This window comes from Canis aureus, chromosome 29 (assembly GCF_053574225.1).
Source record: "Canis aureus isolate CA01 chromosome 29, VMU_Caureus_v.1.0, whole genome shotgun sequence".
Classification (NCBI taxonomy): Eukaryota; Metazoa; Chordata; class Mammalia; order Carnivora; family Canidae; genus Canis; species Canis aureus.
The window spans coordinates 24,868,450-24,895,055 of record NC_135639.1 but is presented as its reverse complement, the minus strand read 5'-3'; the positions used below and the strand labels follow the sequence as shown (position 1 = coordinate 24,895,055).

General features: G+C 37.5%; 1 protein-coding gene across 3 annotated transcripts in view; it reads right to left on the bottom strand.

The window, feature by feature from the left end:
• The window catches only part of CFAP43 (cilia and flagella associated protein 43), a 112,593-nt gene that overhangs the window by 1,536 nt on the left and 84,451 nt on the right, over nt 1-26,606 (bottom strand). For 2 of the 3 annotated variants that reach the window (XM_077877741.1, XM_077877742.1), the window contains 13 exons: nt 25,988-26,218; nt 24,249-24,455; nt 22,326-22,415; nt 21,950-22,030; nt 21,193-21,318; nt 19,090-19,209; nt 16,776-16,883; nt 14,761-14,847; nt 12,932-13,020; nt 10,742-10,955; nt 9,499-9,611; nt 8,342-8,501; nt 1,790-1,954 (listed from right to left, as the gene is read on the bottom strand). In XM_077877741.1, coding sequence (XP_077733867.1) covers nt 1,790-1,954; nt 8,342-8,501; nt 9,499-9,611; nt 10,742-10,955; nt 12,932-13,020; nt 14,761-14,847; nt 16,776-16,883; nt 19,090-19,209; nt 21,193-21,318; nt 21,950-22,030; nt 22,326-22,415; nt 24,249-24,455; nt 25,988-26,218 — 1,791 coding nt within the window. The remainder of the gene's footprint in view (nt 1-1,789; nt 1,955-8,341; nt 8,502-9,498; nt 9,612-10,741; nt 10,956-12,931; nt 13,021-14,760; nt 14,848-16,775; nt 16,884-19,089; nt 19,210-21,192; nt 21,319-21,949; nt 22,031-22,325; nt 22,416-24,248; nt 24,456-25,987; nt 26,219-26,606) is intronic. The other variant, XM_077877743.1, reaches the window with a different exon arrangement.

The following is a 26,606-nucleotide window of genomic DNA, read 5'->3' as shown; positions in this document are numbered from 1 at the left end:
ATATTTTTCTCTATTCTTTCAATAGGTAACTTTATAAAGCAGTCTTAGTTTTGAAAGTTACCAATTTCATAAAAGTTATCTAAGATTGATATGACTTTTGTGCCATAATATTTATTTATATTTGGCTATTGATAATTTACCTGTATATTAATAATTACAAATGCCTAGAGTTTATTTTCTCCTTTATTCAACTCACCAAATACTTACTGTCTATCTAATTTGAGTCATTAATTAAGAATGTTCGAGTTAAAGGTACTAAGGAAGATACAGAGATAGATAATATGACTATAGCTTTCAAAAAAAAAAAAAGTAGACATGATTAGTTGCCAGAAAATGTGTATAGTGACATGTAAACTCAAAGGTGGTTTGAGAAAGAATGTACTGGAGAAACCCAGAAGCTTTTTAGAGCAGGTAGCATTTAACTAGACTTTGAAAAATAGATTTGGGATGTGAAAAAAAAATAAGGAAAGATATTTCAAGTTAAAAAACTAATGAGCAAAGGCACAGAGTAAAATCCTAGAAAATATTAATGTTTGGTTTGATAATACTGATGTATATGAGGAACAGTGGGAATGAATTTGAAAAGTTAGGTTGAAGGGTGCAGAGCACCCACCTAAAAATTTCATAATTTGTTTGCCAGGAAGAAGTTGCAGTTTAAAATGTTTTAGGAGAGTAGTAATGTTATTAGAACTGAACAGCAATATTAATCTGACAGTAACATATAGTATCGATTGGATAAGAGAAAGCCCAAAGGTCAAGAGACCAGCTAGGAATTTTTTTTTAAGTTTATTTTTTTAAGTAATCTCTACACCCAACATGGGGCTTGAAATCCCTGCGGATCAAGAGTTGCATGCTATTCCAACTGAGCCAGCCAGGTGTCCCCCAGTTAGATCATTATACAATAGTCTAAATCATGGAAAAGAAAAACTGAGCCAGGCTAATGGCAGTGGAGATAAAGAATAAATAGGTAAACTAGGCAAGGCTTGAAAGACAGGGGAGAGGGAAATCAAAGATGACTGCAACTATAAGCCTGAGTAAGTGGTTGAAAAGAACAAAAATGAGCACATTAAGAAGGGTTGCTGTTGAGAGGTGGGAATGTCAAAATAGAGCTTGAGGGAGATCAGGAATAGAGAACTTGGATCAGTCTTTTAGAAGTGGTCACTGAAGTTAGAAAAATCGAGATTATCAAAGGAGAGGGCATAGAAGGAAGCAGAGCTAAAGGCAGGATTGTAAAGAATAGTCATATTTAAAATTTAGAGGGCGCCTGGGGAGCACAGCTGGTTGAGTGTCTGTTTCTGCTCAGGTTGTGATCTCTGGGTTATGAGATGGAACCCTGCAAGGGGCTTCCCGCTCAGCTCCGAGTCTGCTTGAGATTCTCTCTCACTCTGACCCTCCCACTTGTGCTCTCTGTCTCTAAAATAAATCAATCTTTAACAAAAAAAAAAAAAAAAGAGTTAGAAGCAAAAGAGAATTCAGTAAAAGAGGCAGAGTGGCCTGACATGCAAGAAAAATAGAAGAAAATAGAGTTGAAAACAGCCAGAGGAATGAGCAGTTAAGATGGTCAAATTGCTACTGACAGTTGAGGGATAGTGATAACTGGAGAACAGACCCCTGGATCTGACAATTAGGAAATCCTTGGAAGACAGAAGAATTCATAGACATATCCATGAAAAACAACTGGCTTAGAATGTGCTTAATATTACAGAGGCATCTTAGTAGATACTGTTTGAATGAATGAATACATTAGTGAATGAAATTAAAATTATACGGTGGGGCAGGGAGAACTTACCTTTTGACGATCTCTTGAAAAAAATAGCATCTGAATATCCCAAGCCTTCTGATTTAGATCTTCCATTTCCATCTCCATTTTCTTATGTTCCCACTCAATCTGAAATATTCCTTTGTGGACATCTTTACTTTCCATCATGCTAGCAACTTTCTTCTGTCCTTGAGTCTTGAAAAAAAGTACATTTTGATATTCATAGGACTCTGCATACAGAATATCTGAAGCTGAATGCTATTCTTAGAAAACACTTGGATCACAGAGGTAATTGCATCATCTTTTTAAGAAATTATTTTTATTTAGATTTTTGAGAGTAAAAGCACATGTGTGAGTTGGGGGAGCAGAGGGAGAGGGAGAGAGAGAGAATCTTAAGCATGCTTCATTGCCAGCATGGAGCCCCATGAAAGGCTTGATTTCACAACCTGAGCCGAAATTAAGAGTCAGATGTTTAACTGACTGGCCACCCAGGCACTCTTCTATCTTCTTTTAAAAAAATGTAGCAGATATTAAAAAAAAAATGACTGATCACTAAAAAGCTGATAGGTACTAAACAGAAAGGATTATCAAATACATTTGAATGGCATAGCTAATTTACTTTAATATGTCAATTATAAGGCAGGAACTCCTTTTGCCATCATCAATCTACCAGTCTGTATGCATTTGTACCCTGACTCTGCTCTACTTCCTGACACTATCAACAAAGGATTGATTGTAGGGATGCCTGGGTGGCTCAGTGGTTGAGCATCTGCCTTCAACTCAGGGTGTGGTCCTGGGGTCCTGGGATGGAGTCCTGCATCAGGATCCCTGCGGGGAGGGAGATTGCTTCTCCCTTTGCCTGTGTCTTTACCCCCCTCTTTCTGTGTCTCTCATGAATAATAAAATCTTAAAAAAAGAAAAAAACCCACAAAGGATTGTAGTTTAATGCTGCTAGGCACAATGATATCAGGTTTGTAGCTAGTGGAAAAGCAAAAAAATAAAAAAATAAATAAAATTGAGTGAGTTAAATACATTTAAACACCTAGATATTTTGCACTTACTTCAAATTGCCTACATGAAGTTGAGGAATATTCTTTTTTTAATTTTTATTTATTTATGATAGTCAGAGAGAGAGAGAGAGAGAGAGGCAGAGACATAGGCAGAGGGAGAAGCAGGCTTCATGCACCGGGAGCCCGATGTGGGATTCGATCCCGGGTCTGCAGGATCGCGCCCTGGGCCAAAGGCAGGCGCCAAACTGCTGCGCCACCCAGGGATCCCGAGGAATATTTTCATGAAGTTCTCCCAGACTGCTAATACTGAAACTCTAATGTCTCTAAAATAAATTTGTGTAAGAGTTCCATCGGTTAACATTTTACCTTTCCTCTCTTCCTCAAAATCTTAGCTTTTTGTAGTTCATGCCACTATATTATACCACACCACCTACTATTCTTTTTAAAAATTATTTTTATCTTATGATCACAGCTTTGCCTCTCAATTCCTTGAATTTCTCACTTTCAATGATCCCTTCTCCATCTAAAGACACCCAACTCCCACAATCATACCCTTGACCTTGTATATACCAGCTTCAAAATTTTCAGTTCAAGCATTTCTCTAGGGTAGCATTCCTCAAATATTAGAGATATTGCCCTACCATAGGAAATTAAGATTTTGTTTGCAGAAATTTTTGGCTGATACAACTGGAGGGAAGTATTGCTACTGGCATCTAGAGGATAGATGCCAGGGATGCTACTAAACTTTGTGATACACAGAATATCTCTCACAACAAATAATCATCTGGCCCAAAATGTCAATAGTGCCAAGGTTAAAAAACACTGTTGTAGAGCTACCACATCTCCTTTCTGCTCTCCTTTGGTCAACTTTTTGACCTCTTGCCCAAACTTTCCACTGTTCTTATCAAGTAACTGACATAGTGCACTAGTTCCTTATCGTTGGAGCCATTTCTCTCATGATTTTCAAGTTTCCTCTCTCACTGGCAACTCTTTCTCAGTTTTGCTACTGACTCCTTCTCTGTTATATCTATCAGAATTGGACTTTGGGCATCGGCCAACGTCCCATTCCTAGGTGGTCTCAAGCATTCTCATGGCTTAATCAATCTACCAGTCTGTATGCATTACCAGTCTGCATGTATGCAGATGTACTGCAATCTACCAGTCTTATGCATATGTAAATATCTATATGTGATAATTCATATGTATTTATTTGTATGTGATCTATATATAGAATACTTCTAAGTTTATATCTCAGTTCTAAATTCTGTCCAGTTGATATTTCCATTGGAATGGGTCTTTAAAAAATTTGTTGATTTGAGAGAGAGAGAGAGAGTATGTGCATGCTGGGGTGGGGGGGCGGGGTGGCAGAGGAAGAGAGTAAGAGAGAATCTCCAGCTGACTCCCTTCTGAGTGAGGAGCCAGATGCAGAGCTTGATCCCATGACCCTGAGATCATGACTTGAGCTGAAATCAAGAGTCAAATGCTCAAGCCACCCAGATGACCCTCCACTGGAATGTTTTATGTGTATTTCAAATTAACAAAGGCCCAAACTCTTTGTTTTATGTCCCAGCCCAAAACTACATGTTCCGTCTTTCTCATATCAGTTAATGACACTATCATCTACTCAGTTGCTCAAAAGCTAACATTTTTGGAATTTTTTTTTTAAGATTTTATTTATTTATTCATAGAGACAGAGAGAGAAAGAGAGAGGCAGAGAGAGAAGCAGGCTCCATGCAGGGAGCCCGATGCGGGACTCAACCCGGGTCTCCAGGATCACACCCCAGGCAGCAGGCGGCGCCAAACCGTGGCGCCACCGGGCCTGCCCAACATTTCAGGACTAATTCTTGATCTTTCTCTTTACCATTCACATTGTATCCATCAGCAGTTTTGATAATGATTTTTGCACCTACACTAACAACAAAATATGAAGGAGAATTTAAGATATTCTGAGGAAAAAAAAGATATTCTGAGAAAATAAAGCTGATGGAGTTCTTCATTAGTAGACCTCCTGTACCAGAAATCTAAAGGGAGTCCTTCAACCTGAAATTAGAAGGCACTAGACAGTAACTCAAAGTCATAAGAAGAAATTTTAAAAAATTAAATTAAAAATGCAACTACATAGGTAGATATAAAGTCAGTACTATTGTATTTTTGGTTTGTAAGTACTTTTTTTTCCTGTATGATATAAAGGAAAAAATGCACAAAACATTAGTTATAAATCTATGTTAATGGACACATAATGCATAAAGATGTTATCTGTGACAATAACAGAAAAGGTGAGGGACAGAATTGTATTGGAGTAGAGTTTTATATACTAGTGAAACTAAGTTGGTGCTAATTTGAATTAGTTTGCTATAAAACTAAACTGTCGGGCAGCCCCGGTGGCGCAGCGGTTTGCGCCGCCTGCAGCCTGGGGTGTGATCCTGGGGACCCGGGATCGAGTCCCGCATCAGCCTGCTTCTCCCTCTGCCTGTGTCTCTGCCTCTCTCTTCGCTCTCTCTGAATGAATGAATAAATAAATCTTAACAAAAACAAAAAAACCTAAACTGTCAGTTGTAATCCCCATGGTAACCACTAAGAAAATAACTAAAATGTATATAGCAAAGTAAAAGACAAGGGGATCAAAATGGTACTCTGCAAAAATATCAACCATATGCAAAAGAAGGCAATAATGGAGGGATTGAGGAACCAGAAAATATGATAGAAAACAAATAACAAAATAGTAAAGTCCTTTTTGTTTTTACTAGCAATTACTTTAAATATAAGTGGATTAAACTCTATAATTAAAAGGTAGAGAGAGGCACAATCAATTTAAAAAATGATCCAATAATACTCTGTCCAGAAGAGAACTTGAGATTCAGTGACACAAATAGGTTGAAAATGAAAGGATGGAAAGATATCATCTGGGCAAATTGTAATCAAAAGACAGCTGGGGTGCCTATACTAATATCAGACAAGCACATTATTTGCTGATAAGAGGCTAATGCTCTAGGAAGATATAGCAATTATAAACACATATATTTTAAGAAGAGAGCCCCAAAATATATGAAACAAAAGCCAATAGAATTGAAGAACTAGTTCCATAATAGAAAAAAAATTAGAGATTTCACCATCCCACTTTCAATAATGGATAGAACAAGTATATAGAAGATCAATAAGGGAATAGAGGATTTGAACACTATAAACTAATTAGACCTAAGAGACATACACAGAACACCACACTCAATAACAACAGAATACACATTCTTTGAAAGTGCAAATGGAACATTCTCAAATATAGACCATATGTTAGGTGATAAAATGAATCCTAATAGATTTTAGAAGAAATCTAGAAAATTTTGAAATAAGACAAAACATCTGTTCTGACCACAAGGGAATGGAACTAGAAATCAATAATAGAAGGAAAAGTGGAATATTCACAAATACATAGAAATTAAATAACACATTTTAAAATATAATAGGTCAAAGAAGAAATAACAGGGGATATTAGAAAATACTTCAACATGAATGAAAGTGAAAACATAACATGCCAAAACTTATGAGATGGATCAAAAGCAGTATTGAGAGGGAAATTTATAGCTGTAAGCATATATGTTAAAAAAGGAGAATGATCTCAAATCAATAATCTAACTTTATACCTTATAAGATTATTAAAAGAAGACCAAATTTAACTCAAAGCCATTAGAAGGAAATAGGAAGATTAGAAGAGATAAATGAAATAGAAAGTAGGAGATCAGAGAGAATAAATGAAACCAAAATCTTTTAAATCAAAATTGACGAATCTTTAGCTAGAATAAGGAAAAGGAGAAAAGACTCAATTTGCTAAAATCAGAAATGAAATTAAGGACATTGCTACTAACCTTACAAAATTCAATAAGAATATAAGAAAATACTGTGAACAATTGTATGCCAACAAATTAGATAAACCTAAATGAAATTGAAAAAGTCTAGAAACACGCAAACTATAAAATCTGACTCAAAGAGTAACAGAAAAATCTGAATAAACTATACTAACTAAAGACTGAAGCAGAATTTAAGAACCTCCCAACAAAATAAAAAGCCCAAGACCAGAAGACTCCATTGGTGAATTCTACCAAATATTCCAAGAAGAATTAATACCAATTCTTCTCAAACTCCTTGTAAAAATAGAAGAGGAGGGAAATACTTCCAAACTCATTTTACAAGACCAGCATTACTCCACAAGAAAAGAAAATTACAGGCCCATATCCCTGATGAACATAGATGCAGAAGTCCTCAATAAAATATTAGCAAACCAAAGCCAGCAGTATGTTAAAAGGACTGCATACAGATACACACACTCCTAGATATATGCTCAAATTGCTGAAAACTAAGACAAAGAGAAAATCTCAAAGGCAGACATATTACATTAAAAGGAACAAAGAGGGCAGCCCCGGTGGTGCAGCGCTTTAGCGCCGCCTGCAGGCCGGGGTGTGATCCTGGAGACCCAGGATCCAGTCCCATGTAGTCCCATGTCGGGCTTCCTGCATGGAGCCTGCTTCTCCCTCTGCCTGTGTCTCTGCCTCTCTCTTCGCTCTCTCTGAATGAATAAATAAATAAATCTTAAAAAAAAAAAGGAATAAAGATTTAAAAGTAGACAGTAGTCTGCTTGTTAGAAACTCTTAAGTCAGAAGAAAATGAACACCTTTAAAATGAAAGGGATGAAAGAAGAAGAAAAACCCTGCCAATCCAGGGAACCTGGCAAACAATCAACAATGAAGGTGAATCAAAGACAATTTCAGATAAAGATAAACTTAAGAGAATTCATTACAGGCAGACTTGCAATTCAGTTAAAGGTTCTTTAAGCAGAAGATTACAGTACAAGACACACCATTTAATCCACACAAAGAAAGATCTCTTGACATAGTGAAAATGGAAGGAAATAGAAAACGCTTTTTTCTTATTTTTCATCACTCTAAATGATAATTATTCTAAAGCAAAATGATGGCAATGTTTTGTGGGCGTAGAGCGTTTGCATAAAGTAAAATATATGACAACATTAGTATGTAATTCCCACATAGTAAAAAATCTCCAAATATTTGGAAATTAAATAACACACTTCTAAATAGCCCATGAATCAAAAAAGAAGTTACATGGGAAATTAGAAAATATTTTAAATGGAAAGAAAATGAAAACACAAAATGTCAAAATTTGCATAATACAGCTAAAATGGTGCTTAGAGAGAAATTTATAACATTAAATACTTATATTAGAAAATAAGCAAGGTCTGAAATCAATTATATAATCTTATCTAAAATTAGGTAAGTAGACTGAGCTTAACAAAATGATGGCATATTAGATTGAACATTTAACTTTGTAGTTCTGAACTTTTTATACCTTAGAATCATCTGGGAGCTTTAAAAAATACTATGCCTAGGGGTGGGGCCTGGACACATTCATAAAGTTCTTTAGGTGATTCTAATATACAGCCAGGGTTAGGAATCACTGGTTTAACTGAATGAAAATTATTTATCACAGAAATGGGAGAATAATGAACAAATTTGGTACAGCAGGTGGTATGTTGGCTTTCTTCTCCATTAAAAATGATAATTACCCGAATCACAGAATTCAAGTCTTCAATTATGCTCTTGTTGATGAGAATAGCATCAGGATACTCTAGTAATAACTGAAAATTTTCCAGCTCCACTTGTCCTTGTTTAAGGAGAATTTGGATTGTCAAATTCAACTGGAATCTCACTTTCTCCTCCTGCAATCTACATTGAAAAGACTTCAAAGTAAGTAGTTGTAATATATTTCAAATTTGACCTATTATCTGAGAACATAAAATTCAAACTTAATTTTCAGCTTAAATTTCAAACTTAAGCTGAAGGAAAACCTGCTGGAGATTAATGCAGAACATCTTTTCCTGATGATGAGCTTTCTTGGAGGTCTTTATGATACCTCCTCTTGTTGCTATGAATAACACTTGGGCTGCTCAAAGAATGGTATGGGCAAAAATACATTAGTAAAGTTTTTGCTTTATGATTAAGAAAAGATTCATATAATTTTGGTTGCAAGTGGAAAAAATTGAGATGCTACCAAATATCATATTTATTAAAGTTCTGACTTTATGTATTGACTTCTGATATTTTATTAACAATGTTTAACCTGCATGCTACTTCTATGTATTTCTTGCTAAGTCCCATTCCTCCTTATAGTCTAGATCTGAGGATGATGTATAATGATGAATTTGGGAGCATCAGAGAAGCATTTATCAAAGTGGTTGCAAATATGGAAGAAGTGAAGCAAGGACTTACAGCAGTATCCCAATCACTCAGCAAAATACAACAAAGCTCTCTTAAAAAAATATTAGCTGGTTCGTTGTCTACATGGGAACTTATTGGATGTCTGCTTAGTCTTCCACAGCATTTTCTTGTGTGCCTTGAGCCCCAAAGTGCTGACTAGCAGGAACAAGGTCTTTGTATTTTTATGGGGAAGGAGCAGGTTAAAAATAGTAAGATTTTCCCAACACTTGCCTGTTTCTAATAAGAGCAATGGAACCCGTAGGTAAGTTCCATTCTGAAGTAAGGTCTTCTGTAACAAAATGCACTTTTTCAAATAGAATTTATAAAGCTCAGCAAGAGAGACCAGCCCATACCAGCTGTAAACCAGCAAGTAGGCTTTCTGCCCCATGACAACACAATCTAACTTAGTCCTAGACTTAGTCCTTAGACTCTGTGTGAATGTACATGAATGAAAGTTTCGAATTACACCGTGAGTTCATGGAGCACTTTTTCAATTTCCTGTTGCAACTTCTCATCATCTTCTGTTCTCCTCTGGAGGAAAGCCATCATTTCCATTAAGCCAGCCGCTTTCTGTTTTACCTAAAGGAACCAAACCACAAACATCTCAGAGCATATGGGGCTTTAGAAATAAAAGCAAACTAATTTTAAAGAACTTTAGAAAGCATACATGTTTTAACTTAGATACAAAGCTTTAGAAAGCCCATTTTTCTAGGAGATTAATACGAATTTAAATCCCTGCCATTATGTAATATAAGATACCTAAAACTTACATGGCACATTCCATGAATAATTTGAAAAATATTATATTTGCTTCTCACTAAAAAACAAATATGCAAGAAACTGTAATTTTCCTTATATCTTATCTTAAAATTTGTTCTTGTCATCTTAGATAAAATGATAAAATCATAGATTCCTCAGCAAAAATATGCCATGCTGATGCTTGTGGCACTGAATTTAGGGAATTTTGCGGAGAGGAGGCAAAGGGAGGTCAAGAAATAGCAAGAAGAAGGAATCTTTTCCCAATTAATACATTCTCAAATTATTACCTTTGCCACATTAAAAAAAGTATTCTAGCAAATGTAAAGTAGGTTCTAGTGAAATATAATTCTAATCTATGCTAAAAGGGATGAGGACAACTCAAGACCAGGGCAGAGAGAAGGGAAGTTGTATCTACAACAGTGCTGCCCAAGAGAAACACAAGAGCCATAAATGCGAGCCATGTATTTAATTTTCAATTTTGCTGAAGCCACATTATAAAAAGTGAAAGGAAATGGTGAAATTAATTTCACTAATATATTTTATTTGATACAATATATCCCAAACATTATGACTTCAACTGTAATGAATATAAAAAATATTGAGACATTTTCCATTCCTTTTTCATACTAAGACTGCTAAATCCATATATATTTTCTACTTATAACGTGTCTTAATCTGGCCACATTATTTCAAATAAACAGAAACCACATGTGCCCAGGGGCCACCATTTTGGACAGCATGGACCTATAAGTATAGACCTATACTTAGCCCTCAATACCTCTAAGGTTAATAGTTTATCTCATCATTTTACTAACATTACTAACTACTATCCTAGCAGGAAAACCTAAATAATTAGAATTTCTGGAAGCATTGATCAACATAAACTATATATTTGATATTAGTACACTGAAATGAAATGAAATTGAATATAATAAAATGTTATTATATACCTTCTGTTCATTTTCCACTTTCGCTCGTCTGGTCATGCAGAAATGTTCCCAGACCGAAGGGTCCAAGCCTTCTGGCATGTTATTAATATTGTCCAAGTCATCCATGGCTTTCATCAACTGGGCAAATGTATCCTTACTCAATTTCCCAGATTCTGGTCTCTCTCCAAAAGGCACAATACTGGCTGTGTCTAAGTGAATTTTCTGTTTGTGAATCCTGGTATTAGCAATAAAAACCCATCAACCTTTCATATTCTCACACACAAGAAATCAATGTTAAATGATACAACTCTTAGCATCAGTACGACATTGCATGACACTTTCTTTTGGCAAGTGGAGGCTGGTAGGTGGATTATTCCAAAGAGAAAAGCATCCACTTTGACCTTCTTCCATACTTCTGGATGCTCAGAATGTGACCTTGGCTGGAGTATCGATGTCCTTAACTGTTGTCAGCACTGGCAGCTTTACCTGCACTAAAGAAGTCTCCCTTCCGTGTATTTTAAGAAGGCAAGTACATGCCCAAGAGGAGTGTGGATATTCCGTGGTTATGTCCCACATATCCTCTGCTAGTATCCTTGTTGCAGATGAGATTAGCCTGGAGTATTTCAGATATAAACTGAACTAGAGAAGCACCTTTAAAAATCTACATTAATAGAATAGTTTTGTTTCCCTGGGCTCTCGTTGGGAAGGAAAGAAATGTACAAAGATTTGTACTGGGCACTCACTATCAAGATGCTTTACAATATGCTGTGAGTTACTATTGTATCCTCTTTCTCTAGATGAGGGAAGTCTGGGAAGTCTGTTGATCCAAGACCCCAGGTCTGATAGATGATAGAGTTAGAAGCTAATTATGTTTGACAATGAAGCTTATAATTTTTCCACTGCTGCCTCCCAATATGTGGGAAGTGTTCCTTCTTTCTTCATTAAGACTTATTATGATTCACTCCTTTAAAAATAGGGAAACCAAGATATGAGGCATGTTCTAGATTGAATTTCCTGGATTGCATATAACCTGTTAAAGGTGAGAGAACGAGTTTGTATCTTAGACACAAATAAGCCTACACTTTTGTGACCAGTTCCATGATTTCTAGCTTACCTTTGATTGAGAATTATGGAAATCTGAGTTTGTAAAAATTTGGAAATATGTGAAATAAATTCTAATGCTACTCTCAGTATAAAATCCAGATATTTTAGGGGCAGCCCCAGTGGCTCAGTGATTTAGCACTGCCTTCAGCCCAGGGCCTGATCCTGGAGACCTGGGATTGAGTCCCGTGTCAGGCTTCCTGCATGGAGCCTGCTTCTCTCTCTGCCTCTCTGTATGTGTCTCTCATGAATAGATAAATAAAATCTTAAAAAAAAAAAAAAAAGCCCAGATATTTTAGAACCCTTTTTGATAATGATTATTTTCAGTCATTTATACTGGCATTTTCCAAACTTTGTCATGAACACAATCACTTGAGATGTCTAAGTGGTCAAATATGTTTGGAAAATACTGCTTACTCTATTTTTTTTTTTTTTTTAAGAGAGAGAGAGCATACACGTGCACAGGAGTGGGGCAGGGGAGGGGCAGCAGGAGAGAGAGAGGAAGAATTTAAGCAGGCTCCATGCTCAGCACTGAGCCTGACTAGGGGCTAGATCTTGTGACCCTGAGATCATGACCTGGGCAGAGATCAAGAGTCAGATGCTTAACTGATTGAGCCTCCTCTCTATTTTTTATACATGGAGATCCAAAGGCCAAAAACAAAGAGAAATTCTTCAGTAAACTGCTTAACTTTTTCTTTTAACCTAGTATTTCCCCAAACTTATTTGTTCTGGAAGCCTTTTACATGTAATTCTAATTTATACTACAAGAGCGTCATATTTGCTAGTACAAATCTTGGGAAAAATTATAGATCTGTATGCCATCTATGTCTTAAGAGGAACTACTTTCATAGCACTATGATAGTACAGTGCTTACCTAGATACTTAGTTTTCAGAAAAATGAAATTATTTTTCTTCATTGCTTACTTTAAGATGTAAGAATAATCTAAAAAAACCCCTGAGTCATGATAAAGACACTTGAACATTTTCACATAAAAGATGTTATACTGAATATTTCCATCTAGTTGGGACTGAAAAAGCCAAAATCTAATAACACTCCTCTTCATTTATGAACTTTTTTTCTCAAAAAATGATAGCAAAGAAGAAACAAACCTTGGTCGGCGTTTAAAAAGTTTGTAGAGTATATCCACCTGATGACTGGGAATTTCAGAAAATTCTTTTTTAAAGCTGCGATCCAGAACCTAAGAACAGACATATCATTGCTTGGATTGCAACTTTGTTCAGAAGCCCTTTCTTTAGAGATGTGTGGGAAATATCAGAAAGGGAGACAGAACATAAAGACTCCTAACTCGGGATCCCTGGGTGGCGCAGCGGTTTGGCGCCTGCCTTTGGCCCAGGGCGCGATCCTGGAGACCCGGGATCGAATCCTACGTGGGGCTTCCGGTGCATGGAGCCTGCTTCTCCCTCTGCCTATGCCTCTGCCTCTCTCACTTTCTCTCTCTGTGACTATCATAAATAAATAAAAATTAAAAAAAAAAAAAGACTCCTAACTCTGGGAAACGAACTAGGGGTGGTGGAAGGGGAGGAGGGCGGGGGGTGGGGGGCAATGGGTGACGGCACTGAGGGGGGCACTTGACGGGATGAGCACTGGGTGTTATTCTGTATGTTGGTAAATTGAACACCAATAAAAAATAAATTTATTAAAAAAAAAGAAGCCCTTTCTTTGTTGACAATACTCTTCAAAATATAGGGTTGAATGACTTTGTTTTAAAAAATCCATGAAAATTTGATTTATAAAGTAGACTTGTTTAAGGGTGATCACTCACTATACAAGGATTTATCAAAGATTCATTTTGAATAGGAAGTACCTCTGTGAATTATAAATATTATTTCATATAAGGTTCTAGAAATCATTCAGAACTAAAATTTATCAAAATAATACCCGTATGCAAAATATGCAAGGTATTCTATTCTATTCTATTCTATTCTATTCTATTATGTTTTTCTATCTTATTCTTTTACATTATAAAACTACTCATCATACATGTGATCCAGTAATTCAATTACTGGGTATTTACCTGAAGAATATGAAAACACTAATTCAAAAAGATACATGCACCCCTATGTTTACCACAGCATTATTTACAATAGCCAAATTTTGGAAGCAACACAAGTGCCCGTCGATAGATAGAAGGATAAAGACGATGTAATATGTGTATATTACATCATATATACGTGTGTGTGTGTGTATATATATATATATATGTAAATATATATGTTGGAATATTTACTCAGCCATAAAAAGAATGAAATCTTGCCATCTGCAAAAAACACAGATGACCCACAGAGTATAATGCTTAAGTGAAGTAAGTCAGTCAGAGAAAGGCAAATACCCCATGAATTTAAGAAACAAATGAACAAAGAAAAAAAGAGATACACAAAAAACCATACTCTTAAATATAGAGAATAAACTGATGGTTACCACAGGGGAAGTGAGAAGGGAGATTAGGTGAAATAGGTGATGGGGATTAAGAGTACACTTTATCATGTGTAATATATAGAACTAAGTAATACATAGAATTGTTGAATCATTACATTATACATCTGAAACTAATATAAGACTATACACTAATTATACTGGAATTAAATAAAAAAAATTCTGGTCATTGTCTACTAACTTGATTTCTTGACCAACTAGTGAGGACTGCAACTTAAAGTCTGAGAAGCCCTAAGGTCTTGGTGACTTCTCTCTCTCTTTTGTACAAGAGAAAATTTAAACCAGAGAAATTTATAAAAATTTATTTTCCACAGTGATTATCAGAAATAGCAATGGCTCAAAATGAAATTCACTGATAACTGAGAATTATAAGCGGGGGGCGGGGGGAATCTATGAGGAAATTAAATTATATCCCTGTGAATCTTCCCCAAATCTAAGCAGCATCTCTACTGCATTGGTAAGTGGGTAACATAATAGCTCTCACTTTATCTTCTGCCAATAAGTTGTCATAGTTTTCCTTGTACACTTCAAGGTCTTCTCTGGATTTCTGGATGGCCTCTGAAGACTGGTTCTATAATAACATCAAGAATAGGTCATTGGAACTGAGTTTTTCAGGATAAACAAAAATATTGGGGATGCTAAAAATTAGAAATTTCCTAGTACAAGATAAATATGTCAGTGTAATATCCATTATAGATAACATAGCAGAAAGTTAATCAATTGGAGACTTTGAAAGAACAAACATCTAATCACCTGTTTCTAAGTACAGCCCGCTATGTGAGTGTGTGACTATGGAGCAGGGAAGTATGATGATAAAACTGCAGTCTTGGGATTCATATGGGCCTGGCTTCTGACAGACTGAATATATAAACAGGCAATGGCCAGACCATATATACAAATAGAACTCTGACCCACAACCCATGTAGCAACTAGCCAGGAAACCAAACCATATCCTCAGCAGCAATCAGTCCCAGACTGTCAGGATTTGATTAATAACTTTCAACTTTCCTAATTTTTGCCACCATTTCCGGCTTAGGACCAAACAGAGAAAGCTGAATATGCTCCGCAAATTAATCACATAGGTTGCCTGTCTTCTAATTAACTTGCCCCTGACTTCCTTGTGCCAACAACTTATTATTTTTTTAAGACTTTATTTCACAGAGAGAGAGAGAGAGAGCAAGTGAACACCTGTCCGGGGCGGGGGGGGGGGGGTGTGCGGGGAAGGGGGCAGGGCAGTAGCAGAGGGACAGAGAGAAGCAGACTCCCTATTGAGCAGGGAGCCCCATGGAGCTTGATCGCAGGACCCCAGAATCACGACCTGAGTCGAGTGCCCTTTCATGCCAAGGATTTCTAATCAGGGTGCATCTGAAGCTCTCTCCTCATTCCATTATAAAGCTTTCCCAACCCCCTGCCTACCTTTGAGAGTCTGCCAAATACAAGTGATGGTGGCCGATTCCTTATTATATGTATCAAGCTCTGAATAAGCATTTCCAAGTCTTGCTGTTTCAGATTCTAATGGGTGACTTAGACATGTTAGTAGCCTCTCTAAGATGGTCTCCTCACTTCTGGAAGAACTCCAGTACCTTGCAAGGTTGCTATGAATAGGGCTGCATTCAGAAGGTGCTTTGCATATGCTATTTAATGGGCTTTTAGCAAAAACTAAGTTCATATGCCATATATATGATACTTTAAATCATTCATTTGTAAATATTCTTTATTAATACTACTAATAAAAAATGACATCTTTAAAAATTATGTGACAAGCATTTTGCATTCATTGTGTCTTTAATGAAACATATCTATTCGTGCTATTTACTAGAGTTTTCCAGAATATGACAGCTTTTCATTCTATAAGCTAACATGTTACTTACATGTTCAGCAAACCTTAGGGTTCCAAGTGATCCAGGGAGAACGATATCCCCAGAGAGGAGCTTACAAAGAGCTTAAAAGGTTATATGTTCTGTCCAAGGTCCCACAGTCCCACAGCCAGCCAGTGGTTAAAAGTACGTCCTTTCAACCATGAAGCTATATTGTCTCATTTTATAAAATCATATGTTATATGAAAGTCTCATGATTCTTTTGAGTAAATTATTACAGATGCAGAATCATATAACTTCCTGCATGAACAGATAAGAGAGGGTGCTTTCACCTGACCCTGGAGCCAAGTCCCTGACAGGGAGCCAAGGAACACATGCAGCTGAGAGGTATGTGAAAGGAAGGAAGGGTCTAGGTGTGTGAGCTCTTGTTTTTTAAAAAAATATTTACTTGAGAGAGCAAGTGAGCATGAGCAGGGGGAGGAGCAAAGGGAGAGGAACAAGATGACTCTGTGCTGAGTGCAGAGTCTGATTCAGGATCGATTCCAGGACCCCAAGATCATGACCCCAGCTGAAGGCAGGTGCTTTACCCATTGAGCCACCCAGGTGCCTCTGAGAGCTTGTTAAACAAGGAGCATGTCTATTAGAAAATACTTGTACTCAAGCTATCAAATACTATTCTTACTTTCTCCTCCTGCTTCCTTGCAAGGTAGTTGTTCAGAAATGCTTCTCTGGAGTTTATTTCTTCATCCAACAGTAAAGAATATACAAGATTATTTATTTTCAATTCCTCCTGTAGAAACATTTTAACAGGTGGAGAAAATGATCACTATGTCTATTTGAGAAGGGATTTTTTTAAAAAAGATTTTTATTTATTGTTTGACGAGGGAGAAGAAGCAGGAGGAGTGGCAGGCAGAAGGAGAAGGAGAAGCAGGCTCCTCCTGAGCAGGGAGCCTGATGCGGTGCTTGATCTCAGGACCCCGGGATCATGATCTGAGCCGAAGGCACATGTTCAACTGACTGAGCTACCCAGGTGCACTGAGAATGGATTTTCTACTGAGGGTCAGACTGGACTCTCATCAAACAGGTTTACAAATAAGAGAAATCCTTTTTTTTTTTTTTTTTTTTTTAAGAGAAATCCTTTTTAAGAAAAAGGAAATACAGACTGAGGCACCAACTACTCAGTTATTTTACCTTTTTCCTTATAAGATAAAACATATATACTGAAAGATACGTAAGACAATGTATAGTTTAATGAGTTATTGCAAAGGGAAACACCCTTGCATTTACTACACTGTTCGGGAAATAGAACCTTCCCATCCCAGAAGCCCCCTTATGTGTGTCCCCTTCACAATCTTAAGCCCAGTGATAACCACATTCCTGACATTCACAGTAATCACTCCCTTGTGTTTCTTTAAGGTTTTATCACCCAGGTATAGCTCTCTAGGCACAATAGCATAACCTGCCCATTAAAAAAATTGTCACATTTTGGGATCCCTGGGTGGCGCAGCGGTTTGGCGCCTGCCTTTGGCCCAGGGCGCGATCCTGGAGACCCGGGATCGAATCCCACGTCAGGCTCCTGGTGCATGGAGCCTGCTTCTCCCTCTGCCTGTGTCTCTGCCTCTCTCTCTCTCTGTGTGTGTGACTGTCATAAATAAATAAAAAAAAATAAAAAAAAATTGTCACATTTTAAAAATCTCTTATAATCCATTGGTTCCCTTCCACCTCTTTCCTCTCTTCACATTTATTTGTAGTTTTACCTTGTCTGGGTTTTGCTATCTGCATACATAATGGTGAGTTCCTCAGTATCCTTCATCTCATGTGCTTTCTGAAAACTGGCAGCTGATCAGAGGCTTGATCAGACCCATGTTTGATTCTTTTGGCAATACTGTAGGTGATACTATGTTCTTTGATCAGGACACAATAATATTAGGGTGTCTGCCTTTTTTGTTAGTAACTGTAGACACTCCATATCTAGGTCCATTATCTATGAAGAGTTGCAAAATGGTGGTATTCTATTTTTATTGTTCCCTTTTCACTTACTAAAATTCTTTTATAAATAAACAGATGCCTCTCCTTGTCTGCAGTATAGTTACCTAGTGGTACAGTTTATATAGGAAGGCAGAATCAATACATGATGCTTTCCCTTTATCAGTTTTTACATAATAAATTGGCTTTTATCCTCTGAAGGTGAACGATAGGCATTTTTCTTTTTAAAATATCACCAATTCACAAATTTAAACAACTTTGGTAGATTTTAGTTAGTTGCAATGATTATCATTTGTTGAATCTATTTTTTTTTTTTTTAATTCATAAGAGACACAGAAAGAGAGAGAGGCAGAGACCCAGGCAGAGGGAGAAGCAGGCTCCATGCAGGGAGCCCGATGTGAGACTCGATCCTGGGACCTCAGGCATTAAACCACTGAGCCACTCAGGGATCCTTCCCTCAGAATTTAAAGGCTTCCCTCTTTGGTTTTCTTGCTTCTAGTTACTGTACATTTCATTTATATTCCTACTGCTGAATCAGATTAAACCAGATTTTTCATTGGATTTTTTGGGGCAGGTAGATTATTCATGTATTTAAGACATAGTATGAGCCTAGCCCTTTGCTAGTTGCTGAAGATACAGGGATGAAAAAGACAGACTTCAAGGAACTTACAGTTTTGGGAGCATTAAAAAGTTATCTAATGTAAATTGAAATTCAGTTGCAGTAAGTAACAGAAAGTTAAAGAGTTGAGCATATACTGGGAAGCTCTAACCTAGTCTGAGGAACTGGCCTGTGAGCTGGGACTTGACAGATGAGTAGATGCAGGCCAGGAGGCAGAGCTGGGAGGAAGGGGCATACTGGTGTGGTCAGGGTACCAGAGGAAGAAGTGTGGCAGGTGAGGCTGAAGCAGGACCACGGTGCCAGAAAGGGTGTTGGTCTTTTTCCTAAGAACAAAGAGAAGCCCTGGAGGCTCCTTAAAAGAAAAGGTCGTGTAACTAAAGCTTTTATTTACCTGGTTAACAACCATTTCTGCCTTCACTCTTCTTTCAAAGAGTCTTTTCAAATGTTCATCAAAATTCTGTGTGCTTTCTTGAATGGAGTTTTGAAGTTTCTTCATTTCTGCTTCTAACGACTGAAAGGAAGCCAATCGCAAAGTTAACATTTAGGAAAATCAAATGGTCCAAGGAAGGGGTGTTCACATTTTGCTGCAAGGGAGGGGCTGGGGAAGAACAGGCCTTGTGAAGTGTCCTGGGCCCTCCACCCTCTTCAACCAGAGATGTTCCACTTGGATCTGTTTAATGTATTGTGAGTCTGAGATTTTTGCTTTAAAAAGATTATACTAGGAAAAAAAAAAAGGAAATAACTGGTCATGGCTAATGGTGCAGGCAGAGATAAGCCTAGTAAAACAAATCACAGCAGGGATCCCTGGGTGGCGCAGCGGTTTGGCGCCTGCCTTTGGCCCAGGGCGCGATCCTGGAGACCCGGGATCGAATCCCACATCAGGCTCCGGGTGCATAGAGCCTGCTTCTCCCTCTGCCTGTGTCTCTGCCTCTCTCTCTCTCTCTGTGACTATCATAAATAAATTAAAAAAAAAAAAAAACAAATCACAGCAAATCTTTCTAGAAAATTCTGACTTCCTCCTTAAGACAGAAATTTCCAGGTACACAATCTGGCTCTAAAAAATAATCTTGATTTTTTTTTTTTTAAGCCATGACCTATCTTAATGGAAGTTTTTAGATTTTAAGGAAAAAAAGACTGAGTATGTAGATATATAGGTAGAGACAGAGATAGAAACATACATTAGATATAGGCGGATACAGACATAACACATATACTTGTTCTTGTTTTCAGTATATGTTGTCTCCAAAATAACTGTATCAGGGGAAAAAAGTCCCACCCACTCTGTCTACCTGCCCCCCCTTTTCTGAGATTCCACCAAGATGCAGAGCTAAGCACACAGTAGGTAAGTAGAAAGCTATAAATTTATATTTATTTTTAAAAATATTTATTTATTTATTTAAGAGAGAGAGAGAGAGAGAGCCCCTATCCAAGTGGGGGGAGGGAACTAGAGTTTGCGCTGAGAAGGACCCAATAAAGACTAAGGTCATTAGAGGGAAAGCAGTCAGTGTATTTTCTCTCCCCACTGCATGGTGCAGGTGCAGAAAACGCTGACTAGGGCTTTAGTCAAGGCGGGCTTTTACCCACTGAGGACGACCAAGGAGCAGGGAGGTGAGAGTGTAGGCAGCAGACTATTTCACAACACAAGACCAAGGAACAAATGCCACCACCTAGACTCCCTAACTGCTTGAAATTTTTACTGCATTCAAGACTGATCATTTTGGCTTTTCTGCAAATACTATCTTTGGATGAAATGTTAGAGCACTGTTAGAGGTTTGCAGTGAATAAAAATGGGAACAGGGTAACAATAGGTTCAAAGAAGTTGCTCATGAGATATAGCTACTATAAAGCTGACGAAGTGTCCTGCCTCCAACGATGGCATGATTTTACCTTCTTCACAGAGTAATAGATATTTTTATCTGTACACCATCAGCTTTTATATCTCTATTATAATTGTAAGCAATTTTAATGTGGGAATGTTTCTTTGTGATGCAAAGAGATAACGGTAGGAGAACTACCTTGCAAATATCTCAAGTGAGAACTGTAAAGTATTTGCTATTGATTGTCCTTCTTCTGTCAAGTCCTCTCCTTGGGATTGAGAAGACATCAAGCAGGAGTTATTACTGAACTCAAACAGATATAGAAGACACAGAGTAGTGCCTAGAACATACTCTAAGGGATGTTCTTAAACATTTGAACAATGAATGGAGGACCAAATGAATTGTAACAATGTGGGAAATGTTGAAATCAACAAGAACTTAAAAAGAAAACAAAGTGACTGTTGCAATATATTCTTTTTGTTTCTTTTTTTCTTTTTGTTTCAAATTGTGCTAACTCTTCAAATTTATTTCTACCCACTTCCCCAAGTTCTCTTGAAAATTTAGGCTGAAACAGTATTCTTAAACTACTAATGACACTGAGGGAATCTTTTCACTTAATTTGAAAAGATATTGAAACAAAACCTTGGTAGGGTTTATTAATTCTTTGCTCCTCTGACCTTTCTATACTTATCTCTTTCTTCATTTAACTCTTTGACTTTCTTCTCATAGTCTTTGAATTGTTTCCTCTCCTCTTCAGACCACAGAGTATCAGCTTTTGCCATGAAAGGAGGTTGAGGAATCACCTGAAGATGAAATGGAAAGCATACTCTGTGGCTCAAACATAAATACAGCAGTATGGTAAAAGTTCAGAGTTATCATTACAGTTAAAAAAAGGAACCCTTTAAAAATAGTATATAGTTCTTTATAGATACAGTTTTTCACATTGGCAAGACAATAGCCTGACACTTTGATTAAAGGATATGAAAAAGTTACAACTATTTTTCTGTGACATAAGTGAGGATGGGTAATTTGGGATGTACAGAGACTCTTAGGTGACAGGTTCAGAGATGTGTGTTGAGATTTTCAAAACTAGAACTACACCTGAGCTCCAGAAACACTTATGACAGAAATCAAAGGGAATGTTTCTTGTTCAGAGAATTACAGATGCAACGTTATCACTGCTTTTTATAGAGACCAAAACCACTATGGTTGCTTGTTTTTGTTCTTTTATCTGCTTTATGTAAGATGGGGAAGCAAGCCTGGGGTTTCAAATTTCTTATTTGTCCAATGTGGTATGTTTATGAGGTCCTGGGAGGTTGTATATTTGTTGCTGTAGAATTTCTAAAACTTGGGTTAATATAGACAAAAACAATCAAATTTGAGTAGCTCTCTCTACCCTGTTCCACCTTCCATAAGAATGTCCAGAAATCTTACCATTTTCAAAATATCTTCCTTCTTGACTTCCAGGACTCCGCCCATCATGTCCATCAGGGCTCGGCGCCTTGTGTTGGGACCCTGGAAAAGAGCCAGGGTCAGGGAGGGCAGCTGAGACAGAGATCTGGCCCTCTGGTGGCACCAGAGGCAGACTCCTATCCAATGTTAGAATGACTGCATTTAGATTTGGGGAGGGTGGTGAGTGGTATGTAGAGAAGAGGAGAAGGAAGCCACTGAGATTCCAGGGACCTCTGACCATGACAAATGTCTTGATGTGTTTCTATAGTGGAGTAAAGTACAAGACTATTCTACCAAATTAGCAACAAGTATCCCTAAAGAAAGAGGGTCTTAGGTACATTTGAGCAAAACTGCATACCTGTGTCAGAAGCTGTTGCTCCATCTCATGGGTCATGGTCAATTCTGCTCTGCCTTTTAGCCACGGATTAAGAGTTTTCTGAGCTGCAATCTGAAAAAGAAAATGTAGTTTTCTGCTGTTATTTTTACAAAATTTAAACCAAACCTTCCTTCCACACAAACCAAGGAAGAGGTTAGAAAGTATGAAGAGAATAAAGGAACCATCCAGGTTTCCTATCTTGAAATAAAGATGAGATCTAAAGAGGATTGAAAAAAATCAATCATAACTTCTATATTAACTCTCACAGCTCTTCTCCATTACTAAAGAGATTATAGCAGGGATCTGATTTAGACTAGGGTGGCAAGAGAGGGGTTCAAAGGAGTGTCTTCTAAGCTAAATTCTGTTGGATGAGGGCCCTGAAAGGTCAATAGCTTGGAACATTCAAGCAATTATGGGAATGCAAATGTGGCCAGCCCAGAGCAAGTAGTGAGAGCAGCTGAAGAGGAAGGGGGCTGTGGTAGGCAGTCACAAAGGGACTTGCTATCTGAAGAGAAATGAGCAGCCGCTGCAGGGGTTTAAGCAGGGGAAAGATATCATAAGTTTAGCTTGTAACAAGATCACCCTCCTGATGTAGAGGAGATTACAGAAGAAGCAAGTGTAGTGAAGTTAAATTATGCACATACAAGAACTGTCCACAGCAGGATTATCAGTGAGAGCTGCAGAGTGAGGTCCTTGTTATTACTGTGCTCCAGAGTTTTAGGTTGGCAAGAGTCTGGTTCTGGAAGAAATTATTTCCTTAAGCAAGTACAGTAGACTGTAGAGATAAGGATGTACTCTGAAGGATAAAGGTTTGGGTTCAGATTCCAACTCTGTCACTTACTAACATTGTAACTGTGGTCAAGCTACTTAATCTCTCTGTGCCTCAGTTTCCTTATCTGTAAAATAGAGGTAATAGTAGTACCTATCTTATAAGGTCTTATAATGATAAATTAGTCTCCATCTACCTAGGGCACTTAGAACTGTATCTGGCTTTTAATAGGGACTGAATAAGTGTTTGCTATTATTTCTAAGCAATACTATTACCTTTTTTGTCCCAAAGCAGTCACACTTGTTTCATATGAGCAAGGACTTTTAAAAAATATTTTCTAGTATTTCTTATGTTTTAGAAGTAAAATATGGTTATATTTAAATTGTTTTATTTAAGCATTTACTTGTAACCACCTCTAGCCAAACACCTTTTAAGAAGGCTGACCAGTGGGGTACCTGGGTGGGGGCTGTTGGTTAAATGTCTCACTCTTGATTTCTGCTCCAGTCATGATGTCAGGTTGGTGAAACTGAGCTCCATGTTGGCCTTTGAGCTAGTCGTGAAGCCTGCTTTAGATTTTCTCTCTCCCTCTGCCCCTCCCCACCCCTCTTAAGAAAAAGAAAGGCTGACCATTGAACCCCCTTTCTCTGGGATCCATACTGCCTTAATGACCCAGATAATTACTGGAGTTTTGTTAGCCTCTCTCCCACAGTGTGACCCAAACTTTTTTGGCTCTGGACCTAACCGGGTCAGATGAGATATTGGGACCAAGAGATTCTAGCTTAGACCAGTTGTCCACTTGGGTGAGGAGAAGTAAAGTAGAAACTGCTAGAGGAAGGTAAAATGCAGAAATAAGTAAGCTAAGAGAAAAAGAAAGTGGACTTCTTGATTCCCCACAAGGTTCCAGTCTTTGGTCCCTGCTTCTTTCTAGGCTTGACATCCAAATCTTCCTTAGATTCCATAGGATTCCGAAAGAAATTCTCATTATTGCTGAAGCAATATCAACATTTTTGTTTCTTGTGACCGAGAATACCACCTGATACAGTCGCTTCCAGTAGTGCCCATGAGGAGATGAATATGAAAGAACTCGGGAGAATGTCCTGAGGGAAGAGGCAAGGGATGATGCAGCTAGCCAGTACCTCTTTGTTTTCCACAACGAGGGTTCTCTCTGGCTTCTCACAATCATCAAATTCTGGTTGCCAGACCACTTCTTCCAAGTCCAGATCTAAAATAATTTCTTGAATCCTTACATTTTTTTCCTTCACACGTGCAACTTCAAACTCTTTTTGTTTATATGCAGCATCAAACTCATGGTTGAAAGCTGTTTTTACTTTGTAAATGACATCCTAGAATATCAATGTGACACTGAGAACACATTGCATGTTATAGATCTTTACTGGTAACATGGTCTTACAGTTTTAATTTTCCTTCAAAATCACCTTATAAATCATCAAGAAGTTAATATTTCTAAAATACAGTTTATAGTAAGTCATTTATTGGATCAATAATCCACAGCCACATCCTATCATGGGTAAGATTAAGGCAATAGCCTTAATTGCAATCTACTTTCTGAAATGTAAACTATAACTCAATTTGCAGGTATGTTGATAAATGCTGAAGCAGGTGACGGATACCTGGAGATCTTTGGGCTATTCTCCCAACTTTTGTATATGTTCTAAAAAATCCATCATAGAATATTTAAAAAGCAATATGTGGTATTTAAATTGGGAAATGACTTTTCTTTGAAACTGTGTTTGGGGGAGATGTGGTAAGGAAAGGATGGCCTATAGAGATTGGACAATTTCCCAGAAAAGCACAACAACACAATATTTTTCCTCTATATAGTCAGGTCATTCTCAGGTAGGAAGGGGACCTAAGTGGGCTAGCCAGATCAACCAATTGCCCAGGTGGCAGTGGGTTCAATTGGATTGCTCCCACCTGTGCTACTGAGTGGACTGATGGTCAACTCAAAGTAGCCTTTATTTTACCATCAGTGTTCAGTCTATATATCTATCCTACTGAAGATGAAGCCATAAAAGTAGGTAGAAAAATGAACTTAACAGCTGACACCAGAATTTCTCTTAGGCTGAAATTTACCTTCTTGTAGGGAAATGCCTTAATTGAACAGCAGAAAGGTGAGACACCGAGGGCATGGGTCAGCAAAAGCTGAGCAACAAAAGTGATATAAATGCACAGGAATTTCAGGGCTTAGAGGAGGGGAAGAAAAGAGAAGAGAAGAGAAAAATAGGAAGAGAAAGCAGAGTATCAGGATAGGAGGTTGGAACTCAAATTGCAGATTTGGTTGGAGGACTTTTAGGAATAGGAACTGACAACATTAAATTTTGAACCATCCACATTGGTGCAATCTCAGTCACTGGATTTTTAAAAACTTTTGGTAGGTATATGTATTCTGAGACTGACTTGTTCAGTGGAGAGTAAGGAATAGTATCTTAGAGCTTGTAGGATGCTGTACCTTATTCCTGAGACCCACAAGAGAAGTTATGGAAATCTTAGAAAATGGTATTTCCTTGGATTAAGGGGATAGATAAGCAATTATATCTTGATCTTACAAGAGGTCCTAATGGACATCTGAGTTACCTAGAAGACGGCTTTCAAGGATCACATTTATCTTTAAGCTTACGGAAGATATAAGTAGATGAATGGTTTGTTTGTGGCAGAAAATGTTATCATAGAACCCAGGCCAAATAGATGAAAGCAACTCTTGTACACAAGTTCTGTTTGAATAACATGGACACTAGCCATCTGGATGTACCTTAACGACATCATTTGACTGGCATTAGATTTCAATTTGAACTTTTACAGGAAGCCTCATGGGGCATTTTAGAGATTTTAGAGGATAAAGAAGAAATTCACTTACTTTCAGTAATATAATTTGGTTGATTTTCTCCTCTCTGGAATGAAGTTCCAATTGGCTTGACAACAAAGAGGCATGTACCCCAAAATCAGTACTCAGACTGCCAAGCAGGTAATTGGGCAAGTTGGCATTTTTTACTGCTGTATCTTCTTCTTCCTCTTCTTCATCCTCTTCTTCATGATGCTTTTTAGCCAAGGTGATTGTAGACTGAACCTCTACAATTTCCTTCCGTAACTAAATATAGAAAAAGGTGAGACAAAAGTTATGCAATAACAAGAATTCTCTAAAGGGCGATTTTGCAATGACTTAATTATTTCAGTCATTTTAGATGTTAAATTATCTTGCCAACAACTGAATTCAAAGTGATGGATGGAACATGAAACTCATGCAGAAGAGTTAAGCTCTGGAAACTGAGAAACTGGATAAGTCAGAAGAGTGAAAATTGCCCTTGATACTATGTAATATTTATATTTCTGTCAGGATGACAGCTACTTGTAAATATTTTGAATCTTTCTTGGTACCTAAACATTTAAAAATATATCTTCTTTTCATGTTTACAAAGAAACTTATTCACATAGGACTGGTGAGTATCTGTTAAGAATTAAGTATCTTCACTTATGTT